The sequence below is a fragment of the Pan troglodytes genome, chromosome 10 (assembly GCF_028858775.2).
Source record: "Pan troglodytes isolate AG18354 chromosome 10, NHGRI_mPanTro3-v2.0_pri, whole genome shotgun sequence".
NCBI classification, from domain to species: domain Eukaryota; kingdom Metazoa; phylum Chordata; class Mammalia; order Primates; family Hominidae; genus Pan; species Pan troglodytes.
The window spans coordinates 94,911,085-94,929,025 of record NC_072408.2 but is presented as its reverse complement, the minus strand read 5'-3'; the positions used below and the strand labels follow the sequence as shown (position 1 = coordinate 94,929,025).

The 17,941-nt window shown below is 34.1% G+C and overlaps 1 protein-coding gene across 14 annotated transcripts in view; it reads left to right on the top strand.

The window, feature by feature from the left end:
* Window positions 1–17,941, top strand: part of CEP290 (centrosomal protein 290) — a 93,446-nt gene that overhangs the window by 41,838 nt on the left and 33,667 nt on the right. For 12 of the 14 annotated variants that reach the window (XR_010148095.1, XR_010148096.1, XM_063785955.1 and 9 more), the window contains 11 exons: window positions 3,164–3,275; window positions 6,229–6,434; window positions 7,376–7,527; window positions 9,359–9,470; window positions 10,711–11,166; window positions 12,249–12,413; window positions 13,712–13,819; window positions 14,037–14,171; window positions 15,350–15,616; window positions 16,255–16,362; window positions 16,979–17,178. Coding sequence is in view for 12 of the 14 variants with exons in the window: in XM_063785955.1 (XP_063642025.1) it covers window positions 3,164–3,275; window positions 6,229–6,434; window positions 7,376–7,527; window positions 9,359–9,470; window positions 10,711–11,166; window positions 12,249–12,413; window positions 13,712–13,819; window positions 14,037–14,171; window positions 15,350–15,616; window positions 16,255–16,362; window positions 16,979–17,178 (2,021 nt within the window). In the remaining 2 variants the exon portion in view is untranslated. The remainder of the gene's footprint in view (window positions 1–3,163; window positions 3,276–6,228; window positions 6,435–7,375; window positions 7,528–9,358; window positions 9,471–10,710; window positions 11,167–12,248; window positions 12,414–13,711; window positions 13,820–14,036; window positions 14,172–15,349; window positions 15,617–16,254; window positions 16,363–16,978; window positions 17,179–17,941) is intronic. The other 2 variants (XM_063785953.1, XM_063785956.1) reach the window with 2 other exon arrangements.

Sequence of the window (17,941 nt, the reverse complement as noted above, 5' to 3'; positions counted from 1 at the left end):
AGTAGCTGGAATTACAGGTGCCCACCAGCACGGCCGGCTAATTTAGTAGAGACAGGGTTTTGCCATGTTGGCCAGGCTGGTCTCAAACTTTGGATCTCAGGTAATCCGCCAGCCTCAACTTCCCAAAGTGCTGGGATTACAGGCATGAGCCACTGTGCCCAGCCTGTTTTTTTTTTTTTTTTTTTAAGGAGACCAGTGAAGTTTCAGGAGGAGGGAAAGAAAATTTAGAGTTACTAGGGAGAGAGTGATGAAGATAAGAGATGAAAGTGGTAATAAGGGAAATAGCAAAATATCAGGGTAGGTGGGAGAAAAAGAGATTTGTAACAAACAATAGGATTATCCTGTGAAAAAGGATGAAAGGAAGAAAAAAATGGATAGAAAGATATTTAAAACACCCTCAGCCTCCTGTTTTCCCTCCTGTGTATTCATAGTATATAAAACTATAATTATGTACTTTACTTAAACAATATATTATTATTACCTTATCCTGTTTATTTAATCATAGCATGTCCTCTTTTTAGTCTCATTACCCTGTTTGTATTATTCTTCATAACACTTAATACCTGACATTGTATTATATATTGGCTTATTTTCCAGGTACTCCACTCAAATATAAGTTCTAGGATATAATTTATTTATCACTGAAATCCATTGCTTAGAGTACCTGGCATGTAGTAAATAGGCATTCTGTTTTTTCAAATAAAAAATAAAGGAACTTAAGATATATATTTATGTTATATCTCCAGCCTTTTTCCTCACAGCTCTATTCTGTTGTACAGAATTACCTACTTTACAATTCCTGTGTTTCAAGGGGATCTCAAATTTAACGTGTCCACAATGAACTCCTGATGTCTGTTTCTCTCCTAGTCATTCTTATTTCAATATATGTTCAGTTACCTAACCAGCTAGTCAAGGCAGATACTTTAGAGTTATTCTGTAGTCATTCTTTTTCCCTACCATTTTTGTTTTCCAAATGTAATTTATATGTGTCTTCTTCATCCTCGCAGCTCTAACCCTTGTCCAAACCAGCATTATCACTCATCTGGAGTTCCACAATGTCTTTCTGGCTAGTTTCCCTGATTTCTCTATTGACCCCTTTATTCCCCACAGTGCAGCCAGAATGATTGTTTAAAACTTCCTCCTTAAAATCTTTAGATTGTTTTCTTTTATACATTAAGTTAAATTCCAGTTCCTTGTCTTGGCATGCCATGCCCTGCCTGGTGTGGCCCCTGATGGTCTCTCCAACTTCATGTTTTACTACTATTGATTCTTATTTTTTGCTTACTCTGCTTGGGTGCTCCAGTCCTCCAAATCATTTCCTGCTCCAATCATTTCAATCATTTTTTCCTCTCAGATCTTATAGTATTCCAAATGCTTTCTTCCTTTGGAGCATCTGGGTTTACTAATAAATACTTCGTACCTCACAGTTCAGCTTAAATATCACTTATTTGGTGGTTAAGACATCCTTCAACCACTCTATCTAAATGTTCCTTTCTATTATTCACTGGCTCAGTACCCTGTTTTTATTTTCTTTCTACATGTCAACTTTTTTTTTTTTGAGTCAGGGTCTCACTGTTGCCCAGGCTCGAGTGCAGTTGCACAATCATAGCTCATTGCAGCCTTGCCCTCCTGGGATCAAGTAATTCTCCCACCTCAGCCTCCAAAATAGCTGGGATTACAGGTATGCATCACCATGCTCAGCTAATTTTTTGTATTTTTTTGTAGAGATGAGGTCTCACTTTGTTGCCCAGGCTGGTCTCAAACTCCTGGACTCAAGTGATTCTCCCACCTCAGCCTCCCAAAGTGCTGGGATTACAGGTGTGAGCCACTGCACCTGGCCGATACTGACTTTTTTTTTTTTTTGAGATGGAGTCTTGCTGTGTTGCCCAGGCTAGAGCGCAGTGGTGTGATCTCAGCTCACTGCAACCTCCGCCTCCCAGGTTAAAGGGATTCTTCTGCCTCAGTCTCCTGAGTAGCTGGGATTACAGGCAAGTACCATCATGACTGGCTAATTTTTGTATTTTTAGCACTATGTTTAGTACTGTGTTGGCCAGGCTTGTCTCGAACTCCTGACCTCAAGTGATCCACCCACCTCAGCCTCCCAAAGTGCTGGGATTACAGGTGTGAGCCACCATAATCGGCCAACATTGACATTTTTAATAGACTTTTTGTTTGTTTACTTGCTTATTATCTGCTGCTTTCCACACTCTGGCGAAATCCTGCCACCCACCCACACACACATAGGCACTGAATGGGCAGAACTCTGAAGGCCAGAATTTTATATTTCTTTTCACTATAAACATCATCATCTGTCACTGATGGCACACTAGGATGCTCAGCAACTGTGTGCATAAAGGAAGTAAGCACTAGTTTGTGAAGGCTGCAAAACTCTTGAGTATTCTAAGAGTTTTGGCCAAAATGAATGTACAGCTTTAGTGGCAGAAGCTAATACTCAGAAATTGAGGCTGTATATTGGATAACACAGGATTTATATTGGATAACACAGGATTTGGATGATTATTTTAAAATAATATTTTACATTGTATATATGTGTGTGTGTATATATATATATGTGTGTGTATGTATGTGTATTAGTCCGTTTTCATGCTGCTATGAAGAAATACCTGAGACCAGGTAATTTATAAAGGAAAGAGGTTTAATTGACTCACAGTTCCACAGAGCTGGGGAGGCCTCAGAAAACTTAACAGTTATGGCAGAAGGGGAAGCAAACACATTTTTCTTCACATGGTGGCTGGAATTAGAAGAATGTGAGCCGAGCAAAGGGGAAAGCCCCTTATAAAACCATCAGACCTCGTGAGAACTTACTATCATGAGAATAGCGTGGGGGAAACCACCCCCACGATTCAATTACCTCCCACCAAATCCCTCCCATGACATATGAGGATTATGGGAACTATGATTCAAGATGAGATTTGGGTAGGGACACAGCCAAACCATATCAGTATGTATATGTATACATGTATTATATATATATGTATGTGTTTGTATGCATACATGTATTATATATGGAGGAAATTCTAATTTTGTAAAAAACTGGATTGTGAGTTTTAAGGAGATGTTATATGAAGTTAAGACAATGTCATTTTGTGGTATTGGTCTGAATTACAATGTAGTTTCTTAGTGATATTTTTCCTTTATTCAGTGTGAAAACATCTCCTTAAAAGAACAAGTGGAGTCTATAAATAAAGAACTGGAGATTACCAAGGAAAAACTTCACACTATTGAACAAGCCTGGGAACAGGAAACTAAATTAGGTAAGTTTTATGATTCTGATAATATAAAATGATTAACATCTAATAATGAATATTTCTTATTTAAAGTTCCTTTTTTATGCTGGATTAAAAGGAAGTATTTTGACTAAAAAAAGATAGAACTTTCTGCCTAATAATTTAACTTAGGCAGATGAATAATCCTGTACTTAACCCCACCAAAGTTTAGTTTTCAGTCCTTAAGTTAGATTTGTTTCTAATGAAATCATATATGTTAAAAATTTATGACTAAGTATTAGCTACTTTGAACCGTTTAACAATTAAAACTGATGATATTTTATTAATGGTATTATGAGTTCTTTCACTGAGTGCAAGTTATATTAGTTATATATCACTTGATATTTTTAAATTAAAAGATACCAGGAAACAGCAAAGAAAATGTGAAAAGAAGTTGTATTTCTCATAGTTTTACTATTATATTACTGTATATTTTTGCTCCTATATGCTTACGTATTTTATATATTTTAAATTATTATAAACATGGTTTTATACTGTATTTAGATAGTAATATCAAAAATATTTTTATGGCCGGGCGCAGTGGCTCACACCTGTAATCCCAGCACTTTGGAGGCTGAGGAGAGCAGGTCACCTGGGGTCAGGAGTTCGAGACCAGCCTGGCCAACATGGCAAAACCCCATCTCTACTAAAAGTACAAAAATTAGCCAGGCGTGGTGGCAGTTGCCTGTAATCCCATCTACTCAGGAGGCTGAGGCAGGAGAATTACTTGAACCTAGGAGTCAGAGGTTGCAATGAGCCAAGATCATGCCACAGCACTCCAGCCTAGGCGATAAGAGTGAGACTCCGTCTCAAAAAAAAAAAAAAAAAAAAAAATTTGTTTTATTCATCATACTTATAAATACTTATACAATAGCCTAATGTGTTTGAGTGATTAAATCACTAGCTTTGTATATTTTTGCTATTGCTTATAGTGCCACAGTGAACATTTTCATGTATATCTAACAGAGATATTACTGTCTCAGAAGGTATTGAAATCTTTGTTGCTCTCATTAGAGTTTTCCATATTAATTTTTCAAACAGTTATCCTAGTTTATAAGATTTTCATAATTTTATCTCATATATTGTGCTTCATAATTTTCAAATAAATTTGCTGCTTTCGATAATGTGTTTTCATGTATTTGTTTCCTAGACGTTAGAGCTATTCAAGGTTTTTATTACTAAATAGAGCTGTTCTCTTAAATTGGTAATGAGATACTTGGTTTAGAGAAGCCTAACACTGGGAAATCTTACATAAGCTACTTTTAGAAATGTAATTTTTAGCTCAATAAGAGATTAAATATGAATTGACTTTTGTGTAGTATTTACATGGAAGAAGGTACCATTTAAATGAGAGAGTACCATTTAAAGGTACCATTTAAATACATGAGAGTATTATGTACAATTTTAGTAGGTTCTTTTTATTTTATCATCTTTATTTTTAATAAATGCTGAATTCCCTACAGAAATTCTTTAATTTTTACATATCTTGATCTTTTTCATATATGGATTTATATCACCGAAGTTTTAAGAGTGTTTCCCTATTCCCTGTTGCCCTTATATCTTTGTTTAAAAATGTCACATGATTAGCTTTTTTTCATCTAGGAATTTGTTAGTGTTGGGCTGTTGTGCTCTACCCTCTCTTTAAGAAAACTCCAAACCCAAAAACATAGAAGATGGCTAGTCTGCTTCAGCCTTTGTGATGTGCTTTTCTCTTCTAATCAGAGTTTAGCACAATACAGAATGGAGAAGGACTCCTTTATATATTGGTATTTATTGCAGTATTTTTCTACATGGTGCCTAAGGTTACTTGAATGAGTCTTTATTCCATAATGAACTGATTTACTAATGCTTTTAGCACCTGTTAGTGATCCATTATTGTTAGTTACTTGATTACTGCTTGCCACAGCTATTCTAAAATAATACATTTTAAAGATAAATACAGAACATAATGAAGTACTTTTTAAAACTGAGATAGAGACCAATTTTTTTTTCAGGAAATGTATATTACTTTGAGAAAACTCAGTTATAAAACTTGAACTTATGAAGCTGGAAAAACAGGAGGGGGCATTATTGGTATTGTAAAAGGCTGTTTACAAAGTGAGTTGCTGCTTAGTTCCTTTAAGTAATTGGCTACCCTAAACACATCAGTTTTAAGTTGCTGAAAAGCAAAACACTCTACCAAATTTTGTTTTTTTTCTAGACCATGTTTACAAAGCAAAAGTATGTTTTCTTCCCCCCCCTCAAAAAATGACTAACTAATGACACTCCTATGCGATGCCTTTTTATGGTAAATTGAGGCTTTTAGTTCTCTTTCCATTTAGCCACAGACTTTTGTGTCCAAAGACAAGCTGCATAACTGCATATATAAGGTTAAGGCATAACCACTAATAAAAGAATGTAAAATATTTGATATTAGGTCTGTACAAAGACCAAATAATACTCATGATTAGACAAGATTATATTTGGTAGAATCTATCCATCATATGGCTTCAGATTTTACTTTTCAGCTTGGCTTTGTGAGACTTTAAAAATCAAGTCATTGCACTTATATTCACAAAGTCACATTGCTTTACTGCATTGCTTCTCATACAGTTTATCTCCTTTCAGTAAAATGTTTACTTGCCATTTTTAAAATTTCTTACATGTGACACTTCTACACTAAGTCCTTTATGTTGTTAGTTCCACAATTCTGTGAGGAATAGGTTTTTTTTTTTAATCATTTGATTGATGAAGAACATTAAGTTCCACAGAGATTAAATGGTACAGGCATCACACAGGCAGGAAGTAACAGAGCTAAGATTAGAGTCCAGGTCTGATGGAATTCAGAAAGCTAATGTGCTTTCCATGGAACTATAATGCTTTCTAATATACAGCATCTAAAATATCTGAGGTAATTTTAATATAAACAGCATGAGATTGACTTAAATATTATTGCATGTAGGTAATGAATCTAGCATGGATAAGGCAAAGAAATCAATAACCAACAGTGACATTGTTTCCATTTCAAAAAAAATAACTATGCTGGAAATGAAGGAATTAAATGAAAGGCAGCGGGCTGAACATTGTCAAAAAATGTATGAACACTTACGGACTTCGTTAAAGCAAATGGAGGAACGTAATTTTGAATTGGAAACCAAATTTGCTGAGGTTTGATATTATAAGTTTTATCATACAATTATAGAATAAAGAATTAGTTTTGGTAGACATTGTATTATTGTTAAGAGGTTTGTCTGGATCTCTGAAATATCTTATTAATATAGTGCCTATGTTTCGTGTAATAAATAACTAAAAGATTTAAATCTGAATTGTTTAAAAGGAAAGCAGATATTTCTGTAAGTTCTTGTTTCTCACCAATGTTATATTATTAGATTTAATTTATGAAATGTTATTTACTAAACAATGGAATTGCCTTTCACCACCATCCCTTCATTTAACAAATATTTATTCATTGCCTATTACATGTCAGACCCTGTGTTGGGACTGGCAGTATAGCAAGAAACAAAATAGACAATAATCTCTACTTTCAGGGACTTTACATTCTAATTGGTGGTTTTATATATTTTTGATGTGGTCAGAATCATTAAACTGTGTGGCAGTAAATATAGTTTGCAAGTATTTAACAATTTATGATTAAACACAACTCTTACAGTGTTTGCTTACCTTGGGATTTAATATATTTTCAAAGCATTTATATCATTTTTGTTTTAACTATGTCACTAAATCTATATGAGTAAGATTTTATTAACTCATTTGGATTTATTTATAGATGATACAATTGAAGTAAAATATAATGAGCAGATTGCACTCTAAGCAAAGTAAGACTATTGCAAGTTCAGATATTATTAGATAATGAGTTGCCTAATAAAAATGACTTTTGGTGGATTGGAATATAACCAGAGTTTCCATAGTTTGTTTCTGATTCTTTCATATTTTTTACCCTCCTTCAGTCTGTTCTTAACACTTCACACTTAATATAATATGTGAACTAAGGCCAAGTAAAGAGGATTGCAGTACTTTAAAAGCTAAATTACAAAGAAAACCTCACCAAAAATTGATGTATCTGAACATTTTTTGTTACATTTCCTTAGCTTACCAAAATCAATTTGGATGCACAGAAGGTGGAACAGATGTTAAGAGATGAATTAGCTGATAGTGTGAGCAAGGCAGTAAGTGATGCTGATAGGCAACGGATTCTAGAATTAGAGAAGAATGAAATGGAACTAAAAGTTGAAGTGTCAAAGTAAGTGCATATAGGCATTTGAGCCGTTTGACTAGATGTATCTTCTTTAATTTGTCTTTAAGAAACCCAATTACAGGTATACAATTCTTAGTAGTAATTGATACTGATTTCTTTTTATAAGAACAGGATTAAGTAATATTAAGATCGGTTTTAACAGGGTTAAATAATAATATTGATGAGAATAATATTGTTAAAGAGGAAGTGACCTCTCAAGATTTGCATTTATTAGAGTTCAGGAATATTATTGCAGAAAGGTCCAGTTCCTCCACATATTGATTTTTTGGGGAAGGGGTGATGGAGGAGGAATGGTTGTTTATTGTATTTAAACTTAAGTTTCTTCATTTTAATAAGGGACTAATAGTACCTCTTCTACCTGTTTCATAAGGTTGCTGTAAGAATATAATAAAAAATTCAGATTTTGATTTAGTTTACATTTATCGGGCATCTACTATGTACTAGTCACGGTGCAAGGTATTAAACATATATTGACTTGTACAATTATACTTAACCTTGTGGTTATATTTTTGTTTTCATTTTACATGAAGAAATATGCCCAGCTAGTTTAGAACACAAAATATATATAAGGAGTAAATACTGCGTGCTGGCTGGGCGTGGTGACGTGCGCCTGTAGCCCCAGCTACTCGGGAAGCAGAGGCAGGAGAATCGCTTGATCCTGGGAGGTGGAGGTTGCAGTGAGCCGAGATCGCACCACTGCACTCCTGCCTGGTGACAGAGTGAGACTCTGTCAAACAAACAAACAAACAAACAAAAACAAAACAAAAAAACCGTGTGCCAGCTATATGCTGTATTTTCATTCTCTTTTGTAATTAGGTGATATTTCAGTAGAAAAGTATAAGGAGCACTTAGTTAATCTGTCAAGCATAAATAGTAAAAATATTTTATGGCCTACTCATAAAAATATAACCATTCCTTTGGAGCCCTGATAGTTCTCTTGGGAATACCAGTTTTTGACATCTTTTTCACTATGAAAGACCTTTTTTTAAAAAAAATTGATCCTTTCTTCTCATGGACCTCTTTTGATATAAACTAACTTATAATAGTTCATTTTAATCATGTTAATCATGCAACTGGCAATGAGAGCCTCTGATCAGTATGAGGAAACCTGCCTTATCTATAATACTGAACTAAAATTATTCTAACCCAAAGCAAAGAAACTTTACATTTTGCTTTGCCTGTATTAGCTTATCACAGTATTCATGAGGGAATTTGAAGGACTTATTACCATTAGGCTATCTCTTTTTTTTTTTTTTTAATTTTATTAAATGCATGTTTTGTTTCTTTTCACATTACTGATAACTTGTAGATTAAAACAAATCAAAACATGCATTAATCCATCTAAGGATCCTAGAAATTTTACATTTCTGTGTTCTTAACTGTGTGATGGTCTTAGATAAATGTACTAAATACCTTATCCTAGCATATTCCAAATTATGACAATAAATGTTTTATGGAAAAAAGTGTGGGAACAGAATCTTTGGCTATATACATTTGGAAAATACTATATAGTAAGTATGATTTGAGATAATTATATATGATAGAACCTCTGGGAGCACTGAATATATGTTAGGAATATTCAAGAGGGAGGAGGGATGTTGGGAATGAAGTTTTTTTTATATAGCAAACATGATAACCTCTCATGGAATTATGTTTCATGAAACAGTTTAGGAAATCCTGTTTTAATATTTCATACAAAGAAGAGATAGATGCTGAAAACGAATGGCTTTTTGAAAAAGGGTCTAGAAATTTTGAATTTTGGCATTTACTTAGAAAGTGTACTTAATTGTTCCTGAAATACCTTATCATTTCCTAGACTGAGAGAGATTTCTGATATTGCCAGAAGACAAGTTGAAATTTTGAATGCACAACAACAATCTAGGGAAAACGAAGTAGAGTCCCTCAGAATGCAACTGCTAGACTATCAGGTATGTGCAGTATTGGCTCTTCTCTATAGAATCCACTTTTTTCCCTAAATTTACATTAGATGTTGGGAGTGGGATATGTTATACTTTTTGTTTGTTTGTTTCGAGATAGGGTCTCATTCTGTTGCCCAGGGTGGAGTGCAGTGGTACATTCAAGGCTCATTGCAGCCTTCACCACCTGGGTTCAGGTGATCCTCCCACCTCAGCCTCTTAGACAGCTGGGACTACAGGCACGTGCCACCACACCTAATTTTTTTGCATTTTTTGTAGAGACAGGGTTTCACCATGTTGCCTAGGCTGGTCCCAAACTCCTGGGTTAAAATGATCTGCCCACCTTGACTTCCCAGAATGCTGGGATTACAGGTGTGAGCCACCATGCTGGGCCATTGTTACATTTTTAATCAAAAGATATACCAACCAGAGGCTGTTATTCTTATTAGTTGGAACCTGATTAGAAAGCTCTTTAATTTGAAATATTGTTCAGTAATCCAGTACAGCATTTAAATGCCTATAGATGAATTATGCTGCTGATCAAAATTAGGACACTGAGAATTGTAGTTAGTAAATCTTTAATAACAATATTTTCTCTTGTATTTATATGTAACTTTTTACATATTCTTACATATGTTGGGAATTATAAAAACATACACATTGTCCTGATCAGTATTATGTTACTTGCAACGGAGGTTTAAAAAAAACAGTAACAGTCAGGCACGGTGGCTCACGCCTGTAATCCCAGCACTCTGGGAGGCCGAGGCAGGCGGATCACGAGGTCAGGAGTTCGAGACCAGCCTGACCAATATGGTGAAACCCCGTCCCTACTAAAAATACCAAAGTTAGCCAGGCGTGGTGGCATGTGCCTGTAATCTCAGCTACCCAGGAGGCTGAGGCAGGAGAATTGCTTGAACCCGGGAGGTAGAGGTTGCAGTGAGCCAAAATCACACCATTGCACTCCAGCTTGGGTGACAGAGTGAAACTCTGTCTCAAAAAAAAAAAAAAAAAAAACACCAGTAACATACCCACTGTTATTCAGTTACATTTGGATTTTAAGTTTGTTTAGTTCTAGGTTTTTTCTTTTACAATTCTTTGGTAATTATTTATATTAAAGCAAAGTTACATTTTTGTAGATCTCATGTGCCACTGTGTTAAAACTTTGCTTAGTAAATTGTGAATTTTAAATCTGTGATAACTTTCACTGGAAAAATTTGAAACTTACTACAAATATATATTTTTTTAATATCAGGCACAGTCTGATGAAAAGGCGCTCATTGCCAAGTTGCACCAACATAATGTCTCTCTTCAACTGAGTGAGGCTACTGCTCTTGGTAAGTTGGAGTCAATTACATCTAAACTGCAGAAGATGGAGGCCTACAATTTGCGCTTAGAGCAGAAACTTGATGAAAAAGAACAGGCTCTCTATTATGCTCGTTTAGAGGGAAGAAACAGAGCAAAACATCTGCGCCAAACAATTCAGTCTCTACGACGACAGTTTAGTGGAGCTTTACCCTTGGCACAACAGGAAAAGTTCTCCAAAACAATGATTCAGCTACAAAATGACAAACTTAAGATAATGCAAGAAATGAAAAATTCTCAACAAGAACATAGAAATATGGAGAACAAAACACTGGAGATGGAATTAAAATTAAAGGGCCTGGAAGAGTTAATAAGCACTTTAAAGGATACCAAAGGAGCCCAAAAGGTAAACATTTAAACTTGATTTTTTTTTTAAGAGACAGTGTCTTGATCTGTTTCCCAGGCTGGAGTTCAGTGGTGCAAACCTAGCTGGAACTCCTGGGCTCAAGTGACTGTCTAGCCTCAGCCTCTTGAGTAGTTGTAGCTGGCAGTATGGGTGCACACCACCATACCTACCTAATTTTTTAAAATTTTTAGATTTTTTTGTAGAGACAAGGTCTCACTTTGTCACCCAGGCTGGCCTTGAACTCTTGGCTTCAAGTAATCCTCCTGCTTTGGTCTCTCAAAAGTGCTGAGATTACAGGCATGAGCCACCGTGCCCAGCCAATTTTAAATTCATTATCTTCAAAAGAGTTACATGATAATTTCTTAATATATGCCTATATGAAAAATGCTTAAGATACAAATTCCAATTATGATTCATTAATTTAGATTTTATAACTTAGCAGTGTTGGCTATTTGAATGTCTATTATATGTAAAAATAAAATTAGGCTTTTCTAACCAAAGATTTTAGTGGGAATGTTCAGTATAATAGCAAAGAATTTTAATTACTATAGAAAAATTTATATTAATTAAACACTAATTATTATATTTAAACATTGTAGTAGTTATCAGTTTATTTCTACTGTTCATAATTATCTTTGATCTACAAGTAGTGGGCCCACATTTACTTTTAATATGGTTTTATCTTCATTTAGAAAGAATTAAATGAAAAATAATTATCTTGCAACTACATCCTGTTCTCTAGGCTAGAAACATTTAGGATTTCTGTTTTTGAAAGTAATATCAAAGTTCCAATGACCTGCTTATAGTCAGTGTTCAATAAACGTATAACAAATGAAAGTGAATATTAGTGATGTCCATTCCAACATAATTTGAAGATTTTTATTGTAAAATCCCACATATTTGTAGAAAAGTCTATGGAAATCCTAAATAAAATTTTGTCATGTAGTTTGACAAAAGATAACATTGTGTCTTATTTTATTTTAGAATGCCCATTACTTTCAATTAAAATCATTATCATCAATGGAGGAATGTTATTTGTTAATATAGCATTTATATTTGTGTATATAAATTGTAAATCTTAGGTAATCAACTGGCATATGAAAATAGAAGAACTTCATCTTCAAGAACTTAAACTAAATCGGGAATTAGTCAAGGATAAAGAAGAAATAAAATATTTGAATAACATAATTTCTGAATATGAACGTACAATCAGCAGTCTTGAAGAAGAAATTGTGCAACAGAACAAGGTTTTATTTTATATTTATTTCGTTTTTTTCCCTAAGATTTTTTTTTTTTTTTTTTTGAGATGGAGTCTCACTCTGTCACCCAGACTGGAGTGCAGTGGCGTGATCTCGGCTCACTGCAAGCTCTGCCTCCCGGGTTCACGCCATTCTCCTGCCTCAGCCTCCCAAGTAGCTGGGACTACAGGCACCCGCCACCGTGCCCGGCTAATTTTTTGTATTTTTAGTAGAGACGGGGTTTCACCGTATTAGCCAGGATGGTCTTGATCTCCTGACCTCATGATCCGCCCGCCTCGGCCTCCCAAAGTGCTGGGATTACAGGCGTGAGCCCCTAAGATTTTAAACAAGAATATTGCACAAGTGACTATGTTATCCTTCTAATTAAGTGCACCTTCCATTACTAATTGATTATATAATAATTTGTTTTTTATTTTCTAAACTATTCTAAAAATTCATATTTATTTAGCTTTTATAACAGTAGTCTTAATCTTAAAAACAGCAATACATAAGCAACCTCATTTGGTAAGTTAATTTTTATTTTGATATTGGTTATTTGACTTTTCACAGTTCCACGTTTCTACTGGCTCTCACTGATAGAGTAAGAAGGCAGCTTCTTATAGAATAAAGTATATGCTTCAGAGACAGATGAAATTCGTCAAACATATGACTGTCTCAGAGATTGTTCCCCCTGCTTAAATTGTTCTTACCCTAGATACCTTTGGTATTTACACTGTCAGTGCCTGCGGGTCTTAGCTCAAATGTCTTACCTTATCAGTGTATCCTTCACCAGCCACCTAATATACAACAGTAAATCCTACTATCCAGATTCCCTAAATAGAGATTAATTAACTTAATTTTTCTCCAAAGCGCTTGTAACCTTCTGACGTATTACATACTTACTGGTTTATTATTGACTGTCTTTCCTTCGCCAGAATGTAAGTTCCATGGTGACACGGACTTGGTTTTGTTTACTGCCATGTTTGTATTTCCTAGAATGATGCTTGGCACATAATATATGTCATCAAATATCTTTCGTATAGCTGAATGGATGGATGGATGGATGGATGGATGGATGGATGGATGGATGGATGGAGAGACTGAAATCCTTACTTCATATCTGCCTTTCTCTGTGATCTTACACAAGTTACTTCACCTCTCTGAGTTTGTATTTTTTTCCATAAAAGGAAAATAATTACAGTTTCTTCTATGTGTTGTGAGGATTAGATAAGAAAATATATATAAAATGCCTGTTATGTGCCTGATGTCTTTGTGTATGTGTCTGACACAAATTGTCCTTTTTTTAGTTTCATGAAGAAAGACAAATGGCCTGGGATCAAAGAGAAGTTGACCTGGAACGCCAACTAGACATTTTTGACCGTCAGCAAAATGAAATACTAAATGCGGCACAAAAGGTATGAATGATTAATCTTGTTTGTTACTCTGTAGCATAGTCTAGAGTGTTAACTCACAGAAATATTTCCTGTATCAGATGTAATTTTAATTGATGTTATATTGTATATTTAAAATGTAAGAGGGGTTTAATCTATGTTTTATCATACAGCTGTAAAAATTAATAGTTACTCTCAATGCTGCAACTGCTTTTTTAAAAAACATACTATTTGTTAATAGTTTGAAGAAGCTACAGGATCAATCCCTGACCCTAGTTTGCCCCTTCCAAATCAACTTGAGATCGCTCTAAGGAAAATTAAGGAGAACATTCGAATAATCCTAGAAACACGGGCAACTTGCAAATCACTAGAAGAGGTAATTAGAAGAATTTGCATTTTGATTAGTGTATTATTTGGTATGTTTGGGGGGCTTTCTAAATAATATTTCTTTATGAGGGCAATGCATAGAATGATGAATCTGTTGCTAATTTCACTATTTTTCTATTCTCCTATAATATTTCTAATAGCCAATAATGAACAGCAGATATAGTTAATTTGAATTCACTATTTAATTACTAGTTGGTACCTTTCGGTACACTGAATATGAAAGGAAATAAAAAGCATTTAATTGTAGTTCTATGAGCAATATATTCTCTTATATGATCTCTTTATTCTTATTTTTTTGGTTTTATTTTGAAGTGCATGTTACATAATCTATGAATCAATTTTCAGTTCATTGCCTTTAATGCATGGTTAAAGGGTTGAAGGTAAATGAGAAATTACTTTCTGTTTTAACCTAGATCTTGAATTTGATTAGTAGGTGATCAAATCTATCATCTTCATTAAATTATTCAGAAAATAATGTAAACTGAATGTGTTTTCATTTTAGTTTTCATCTAAATAAACTGCAAATACATTTAAAATATACATAAAGAAGTTTTTCAAGTAAAACTGTACATTTTTAATCATTTCAGGAAACTTAGATTTTCTTCAGTAATTGTAAGAATTGTCATTTATGTGAATTGCCATTGAATTACTTAATTTAAAATACCTTAATCCTCTTGAAGAGTAAAAATTTTTCTGTTTTTTTCTCTTTGTTTTAATAAGCTGCGGATTTTATAATCGTAATTTATTGAGTTGGGCCTCTAAAATTCCAGTTTTGTACTTAACTTATAGATTAGTCTCCTAATGCTCTGCTAGTCAATGGACCAAAATAAAAGAAATAATTTATTACATATTCTTCCTGAATCTAGTACCACCATACATGTATAATTCTAAACTGTAATATCTCAATAAAGTACCTTAATTAAATTTTATTTTCATCATAACAATGAAGTTTCTAACATATGTAATAGTCTTATAAATAAGCATGCAAATAACTGCTGTCAATTAAATTAGTCAGTTTAACCTTATTAAGTATCAAATGGCTATTGTACATATGATGTGAAAAATAAAGTGAATTTTTTTTGGCTAATAACTAATCTAAAATTCAGATGAAGCATTTTAAAGGAAAAAAAGATACTTTAATGATTTATTATAATTTAATAATTGCAGAAACTAAAAGAGAAAGAATCTGCTTTAAGGTTAGCAGAACAAAATATACTGTCAAGAGACAAAGTAATCAATGAACTGAGGCTTCGATTGCCTGCCACTGCAGAAAGAGAAAAGCTCATAGCTGAGCTAGGCAGAAAAGAGATGGAACCAAAATCTCACCACACATTGAAAATTGCTCATCAAACCATTGCAAACATGCAAGCAAGGTTAAATCAAAAAGAAGAAGTATTAAAGAAGTACCAACGTCTTCTAGAAAAAGCCAGAGAGGTATTTTATTATATTATGAGTTATGCTGTTATGCATTAGTTTTTTTAAGCAAATGCTAAATATTATTTTACCCTAAAGTGGTATTTCTTTTCTTGCTTTCAAATGATTCTATTTAAGAATTGTTACTTGCATGTGATTGGATTTTGGATTACACCTCTGTCAGTAAAACGGGAAGTTTGTGTACATGTATCTTTCTATTATACACTGACTAAACCACGAGTAGCTATCATGGTGAAATCACATGATTTTGAAAAATATTTTAATTGAGTTTATAGGTGAGGATTGAGGCAATAGGGTGGAATGAAATATATCACACTGGTAATCAGTAGAAATCAGATTTGTTAGAACTTTGTGGGGGAAAGCTAACATTTAATTTTTTCTAGAAGTAAGTTAAAAGATGATAGATACATGTTATTCTAATGTTAAGAATAAATTATGAACTGAGGCTGGGCTTGTCAACTTGAACATTGTCTGAGGGGACATGCATACCAGTCTAGATACATACATATATGGAGATACTGTTTCTTCCTCATCTCAAAGGAATTTTAGAAGATTGAAGAGAAAATATATAAGGTCTTCAAAATGTGAATTTGTTTTAATCACAATTTAAGATATAGTTTCGATTTTCTGTAAAACAGGAGCAAAGAGAAATTGTGAAGAAACATGAGGAAGACCTTCATATTCTTCATCACAGATTAGAACTACAGGCTGATAGTTCACTAAATAAATTCAAACAAACGGCTTGGGTAAGATTCTAAGAACTTTGTTCCGTTCTTTATTGATTTTTGTGACCATGTAAATTAAAATTCAGCTCTCTTCTTTTTTGGAATGGAAGTTACCCTTTTTGTTGCCAAAATAATCTTCTGAAAACATAGCTCTGATCATTCTTCCTCCTGTAGCTCACCGCTGTTCACAAAATTATATTTTTAATTCTTAGCCATATACTCAATCTTCTATGAACCTACCTGCCTTTCTTTTCAAATTCTACTCACTGTGAGTTTACCTATATCTAACTTCCAGAATTCAGCTCATATTTGCCTCTTTTGACCATTCTGTTCCATATGTATGAAATGACATGTCTTTCATCTTTTAATGTGTAACCTTAGCATATTTGAGCCTTACCTCGTTAATTCAGTCAACACTTATTGATCTCCTGCTACGTGCAGACATTTTGCTAGCTATTGTAAATACAAATAATAAAGTCTGCATTTCCTGTCTTCTTTAAGCCTTCATTGCCTATTAAATCATTACATTTTAGATTAGATATTATATTTTGATCATTTGAGGAACCAAATTAAAAATATGGAATAAGTATGGCATTGAATTATACATGCCTATTGCTAATATATTCATATTTTATAGGATTTAATGAAACAGTCTCCCACTCCAGTTCCTACCAACAAGCATTTTATTCGTCTGGCTGAGATGGAACAGACAGTAGCAGAACAAGATGACTCTCTCTCCTCACTCTTGGTCAAACTAAAGAAAGTATCACAAGATTTGGAGAGACAAAGAGAAATCACTGAATTAAAAGTAAAAGAATTTGAAAATATCAAATTACGGTAAGTCTTCGAAATGAATTGTAAAAATAGGCAAATTATAATAGTGATATAATGAAGATAAACATAAGTGTTTGCTATGCCAGGCACTGTTCTAAGACTTTTAAGTATATTGTCTCATTTTTATCCTCAGGACTACTGATTACATATGTTATCATTTTCCCCATTTTAAAGAGAGGATATGGCCTCAGGAATGCTTAATAGCATGTCTGGGGGTAGATGGGAAAGCCATAATTTGAAACTAGTCAGTCTGACTCAAAAGCCAATACAAATTCTTTTCCAGAATCTCATTTTTACCTTCTTTGAGCCTCAGTTTCATCTTATTTATTTATTTTTATTTTTGAGACAAGGTCTGGCTCTATTTCCTAGGCTGGAGTGCAGTGACATAATCTCGGCTCACTGCAACCTTGACCTTCCAGGCTCAAACCATCTTCCCACCTCAGCCTGCAGAGTAGCTGGCACTACAGGCAGGTGCCACCACACCTGGGTAGTTTTTTGTATTTTTGTAGAGACAAGGTTTCTCCATGTTGCCCAGGCTGGTCTTGAACTCGTGAGCTCAAGTGATCCGCCCACTTCGGCCTCCCAAAGTGCTGGGATTACAGGCCTGAGCCATTGCACCCAGCCTCATCATCTTTAAAATGGAAATAATAGTACTTACCCTGGCCCTTTCAGGGTGGTTATATGAAGGTCAAATTATACCGTGTATGAAAGTAATTTGAAAACTGTAAAATAACATACAGATAGAAAACTTTTGATTACACACTTA